The sequence below is a fragment of the Vicia villosa genome, linkage group LG4 (assembly GCF_029867415.1).
Source record: "Vicia villosa cultivar HV-30 ecotype Madison, WI linkage group LG4, Vvil1.0, whole genome shotgun sequence".
Lineage (NCBI taxonomy): Eukaryota > Viridiplantae > Streptophyta > Magnoliopsida > Fabales > Fabaceae > Vicia > Vicia villosa.
Genome location: NC_081183.1, coordinates 133,701,931 through 133,707,444, shown reverse-complemented (window position 1 = coordinate 133,707,444; position 5,514 = coordinate 133,701,931). Strand labels below are relative to the sequence as shown.

At 31.7% G+C, this 5,514-nt stretch overlaps 1 protein-coding gene across 1 annotated transcript; it reads right to left on the bottom strand.

The window, feature by feature from the left end:
- Nucleotides 1–601: 601 nt before the first annotated feature.
- LOC131597905 (F-box protein GID2-like) lies at nucleotides 602–1,121 on the bottom strand (the record flags this gene model as incomplete). Its single annotated transcript, XM_058870565.1, is given in 2 exon segments — nucleotides 602–785; nucleotides 787–1,121. Coding segments are annotated over 2 exon segments (519 nt in total), but the record flags the coding sequence as incomplete, so codon positions are not given.
- Between the last annotated feature and the right edge of the window lie 4,393 nt (nucleotides 1,122–5,514).

The window sequence follows — 5,514 nt, the reverse complement described above, 5'->3', positions numbered from 1 at the left end:
AGATATTTTCCCGTATACAAATATTATTTATGTTTATGTATCATTAGCAAAAATAACTGGATCAACAGTAAATTTTCGTATATAAAAATATTTACATCAATAATGAATGTTTTCTCGTATAACATTTTCGGATCATAAATACCATATTTCGTATATAAAAATATTTAGATCAACAATTGATTTTTTTCTGTATACAAATATTATTTATGTTTAGCTATCATTTACAAAAGGGTTAATAGCTATTTACCCTCTGCCATATAGGGCCTTTACGAAAAAAAAACCCCTGTAAATAAAAGTCACATGGATATTACCCCAACATTTGCAAAAAGTCACTCTTAAAACCTTTGACAGGCCAAGTCACCAAAAATGATGATGTGTCAATATTTTTCAGATTTTTCCACTATTTTTAAATTCCACATGTGTTTTGTCAGTTTTACTTGGACAATTTTTCCCTTAAATAAAACCTTTTCATAAAGGTCACCACTGTTGGATGGAATCCCTAAATCAATTTATCTTTCTCACGTACTCCACCGTTTCGCTAAATCTACTGTTGGGCGCCCATCACATTTCTTCTTCCGTTGTTGTATTGAATTCTTAAATTTCATAGGTTTCTGTTATTGAAATTCATCTTCTCATAATAACGAATAGAGCAAAGAGAAAGAGACAGATGATTCTCATCTTTCCCTAAACGTGGTAAAGGTTTCGACCGAATCACCTTTGGTATTGGACCCCAAGACGAAGAACACGTTGATGTTGAAGAAGATGACGATGATGTTTGAGGTTTTAAAGAGGTAAAATTATAGAGAATAAAGACGACAAAACCCACTAAGAGCAAGAACCACATATCGCAACTGTTGTTCACCGCAACCAGTGTTCGCCCATTGTTTCGTACAGATCAGCTCCCAAAGTCTCTCATCTTGCACTGTTTTGTGCCACTCTTTGTTCCCACAGTCAGGCAACGCTAACATTTTTGCGTCCACGTGTTTCAAAACCTCAAACAACATTTTCTCATCGAAACTTGCTAACCCGCGATTCTTGTCGGAAACTTCCTCAATTTCCGTCTTCTTCACCATTTTCATCTTTCTACCCTCGCTTGTTGCTGATGAAATCGAAGTTTCATTTTAGGGATGAATTGAAATTGAAACTAGAATTGGATACCCTTTTGAATTTTGTTTTACCTGCAACGAGAAAGATGGAAGATAGGTGAATGGAGAAGAAGAGGATAAAAAGGGGCGTGAATAGAACAAAGAGGGGGTTGACACATGTGGGTGAAATTGATTTAGGGATTCCACCCAATAGTGGTGACCTTTATGAATAGGTTTTGTTTAAGGGTAAAATTGTCCAACTAAAACTGACTAAACACATGTGGAATTTAAAAATAATGGAAAAATCTGTAAAACATTGACACATCAGCATTTTTGGTGACTTGGTCTGTCAAAGGTTTTAAGAGTTTGCAAATGTTGGGGTAATCCATGTGACTTTTTATTTTACAGGGGGATTTTTCGTAAAGGCCCTATATGACAGGGGGTAAATAGCTATTAACCCTTTTCAACAATATCTGGATCAACAGTAAATTTTCGTATATAAAAATATTTAGATCAATAATAGATTTTTTTCCCGTATATAAAAATAACACCGTTTTTTAAAAATATATGGATCAAATATATATTATCACGTACACAAATATTATTTTTTGTAGGCATCATTTATAATTATATTTAGATTAATAATAAAATTTGATTTTGACCTATAACAAACATTTGACACAAAATTAGACTAATAACATGTATTTTAGAAACTAATTTGTGAATTAAAAAAATAGAATAATACTCATACACCTGAAGTGTATAATTATTTTAGATGATTTCTCAATGCACCTCATAGATCTCTCACACACTGCACGAAATTCTAATTATGCCCTCTGCTTCCGTAGATGCACTTTCGGAAGCACCCACTTTTTAAAAAAATTTAGTTTTTTTTTTTTCGTAGATGCATCTACGGAAGCATTAAAACATAGTGAAATTTGGGATTTTTTCAATTAATTGAGAAAATCAGAATGTTCCTTAGATACATTTATGAAACACTCTTTTTTCAAACTCTTCCGTAGATGTAGCTACGGAAGATTTCATGAACTTAATTAATTTGAAATTTTCCCAATTAATTGAAAAATTAATTTGAAAATTTCTCAATTAATTTGTAACTTAATTTGGGATTTTCTCAATTAATTGAGAAAATCCCAAATTAAGTAACAAATTAATTGAGAAAATTTCAAATTAATTTCTCAATTAATTGGGAAAATCCCAAATTAATTAAGTTCATGAAATCTTCTGTAACTGGTTTGAAAAGAGAGTATTCCGTAGAAGTATCTACAAAACATTATGATTTTTCCCATTAATTGGTAAAATTCCAAATTTCACTATGTTTTAACGCTTCCGTAGATGCATCTACAGAAACAAAAAAACTAAATTTTTAAAAGAGTGAGTGCTTTCGGAAGTGCATCTACGAAAGCTGCAGGGCATTTTTGCCAATTTAGCGGTGCGTGAGAGGTCTATGGCGTGTAGTGAGAAATCATCTTATTTTACACATGTAAAACGTAAATTATGGACACAAAATGCACCCAATATGATACAATTTAGTTGCAAAAGTACAATTTAGAATAAAAAATACAATTTAATTGCAAAAGTACAATTTAGAATCAAAAATACAATTTAGTTGCAAAATACAATTTATAACTAAAAATACAATTTAGTTGCAAAAAGTAAATTTTCAACTCATGTTGCGGTGTTGATCATATCCTTCCCTTTACCAATTGGATAATTAATTCTAATCTTAAATTTCATGACGTTATGCTCTTTAGAAAATAACAACCTATCAACCTAAGTTATTTTAAGTTGACTCTGAAGAATTCTGTGAACAAGTTAAAAACTAAGGGCCCGTTTGTTTTGGTTTTTTTTAAAAATGATTTTTATAGTGTTACAAAATTTTGTGAAAAAAAATTTTACAAAGAAATTTTTTATAAAAGCTTCAAATGAAAATTTTGTTTGAATAGTTATTCTTAAAATGTGATTTTAGGTATTTCATCTATTTATGGGTAAAAAATTTGGATATCAAAATTTCAAAAAATCACTTAATTTTGAAGCTATTTCAAATAGATTTTCATAAAAATCATTTTTGAAATACAACTTTTTAGAAAAATTGCAATTTTGACAAAGTTTTGATCTTCAATAATCTATGTTTATGTTCTAGGATGTCAAAATTAGTGTTTCATTTTAGAAAAAACGAATATAAAAAAACTTGTAATATTTTGAAAAACGGTTTTGAAAAATCTATTTTCAAAAATACAAAAAAAAAAAATCTATTTTTTTAAAGTTGAAACAATCATGCCCTAAGTTGGATGTATTCAAAGAATCACGAGATAGGGCAATATATTCAAAATATGTGTACTCTTTCTGATTCACATTTTCAAATGCAAACCCAAAAATTAAGAGGAAATTTGGGTCTTGTTCTTACAATATTCGTACTATTAGTTAGTAGTATTCAACTTGGAAGAAATATTGCACTCTAGTATTTTTTATATTGGAAATTAGAAATATTGTAGTCTCAAGACGCCATTCTAGAACGTTGAATTTAATAATACTCTTTATTAGTTAGAGATATACTAAATAGTTAGAAATATTTTGTGCATATTCTTTAATAACAAAAATTGGTTTTAAATGATTAATTTTAAAATAAATATTTTTAATTAAAAAATAGTTTGTATTAAAATTATTTACGTAAAAGTAAATTGAATAATGTTCCTTAGTTGAATCATAATTGAATGGTGAATGAAGAATAAGTGTTGTGGTGGACACGAACTTTCTATGCAATAAAGTAGGGTACCTGCAAGATTAACACTTTAACTTTCAAGTTAGTAAGAGAGATAGAAAGATGTGTAAGTGAATGGATTTTAATACGAGAAATGAGGTATCTTTTCACTTAAATAGGGAAAAGCTAACAAGGGAAAGTATGGAGTGAGGTGTGCATCATGGTCAGCCGCCTGATTGATCTGAACGGTCATCCAAGCTTAAGTGAGCTGAATTGTAAGATTTCAAGGTATAAAGGGTATACATGTTATACACACTTTACTGTCTGCGCCGTATCGTCGGGCCTTGCAAACGTAAAAAACAATTGCCCCTCAAGCCCTTGCTTTTGCTTTGCAGGATGGGGTTTTTCATATGTGCTTCGACTCGGTTGCTGATCCGGAAAAGTGAAAGTCTTTAATGGGACGTCACTGTCATCGGGAATTAACACATTTAAAACCTTTTTCGTAATATGCAATGATTCCCTGAGAATAAATGACGTGTATCCTCATGCCAGTTGATGAGGATACTTTCTATTCTTTAGAGCACTTGAGTACTTTGAACATTTTTTCATGAAATCTCAACTATTGGTGGTGCACAGTGGACTGTACGACCTTTATTGGATGATTACCCTTTCGCAACTGCATCATGTGTGTTGAGAATCCGTTAAGGTTTTTCAACACTGGTGTGAATATAAGGGGGTAAGCCGATAGTAACGTTGTTCTTCCATCTCTTTCAAGACTCAAAACAGTACGGCTAATCACGCGCGTGATTTAGGTTTGGTTTCTTTGAGAAAGAACTCCAAACTCTTTCATGCACGTTAATCATTTCAAAGATCGCTTATTTTTGGTTTCTTCCCTCAACGAAGAGGCTTATGCGAAAATTTGAAAACTAGAACTCGAGCCTCCACACATGTTTATGAATTATTTTGCAAGCTCTGGAGTAAGAGTCATTTTTTGTCGCAGACTTAATCTTACGTCCCAAGAAAATTTATAGTTGAAGATACAATTGGTGATCTTCTTCAAACGCAAAAGAGGCCATACTTGATAAGCATTGGCTTATGGACATGCAAGATGAATTAAATAAATTTAAGAGAAATAATTCATGGGACCTTGTCCAACCTCCTGAGACCATCAAGTTATAGGCACTAAGTGGGATTTTAGAAATAAATTGGACGAAAACGGAGTGATATCAAAGAACAAAGGCCGACTAATGGCTCAAGGATATAACAAAGAGGAGGGCATAGACTATGAGGAGACTTATGCTCAGGTTTCCCGACTCGAGGCTATTCGCCTTTTACTAGCATTTGCATGTTCCAAAATTTTCAAATTATTTCAAATGGATGTGAAAAGTGATGTCCTTAATGGTTACACAAATGAAGAAGCGTAAGTCCCACAACCTGTCAGTTTTAAAAATCATGAGTATCCTAATCATGTCTTTAAACTAAAACGACCTTTGTATGGTCTTAAACAAGCCCCTGAGCGACTTAGTAAGTTCTTACTTAATCAAGGATATTCTAGAGGGAAGGTTGATACAACACTTGTCATTAAACTTCAAGGAAAACATATTCTTCTTATTCAAATTTATGTTGATGATATCATATTTGGTTATACTAACATGCAATTAGTCAAAGAGTTTTCAAAGATAATGCAGGGAGATTTTGAAATGAGTGTAA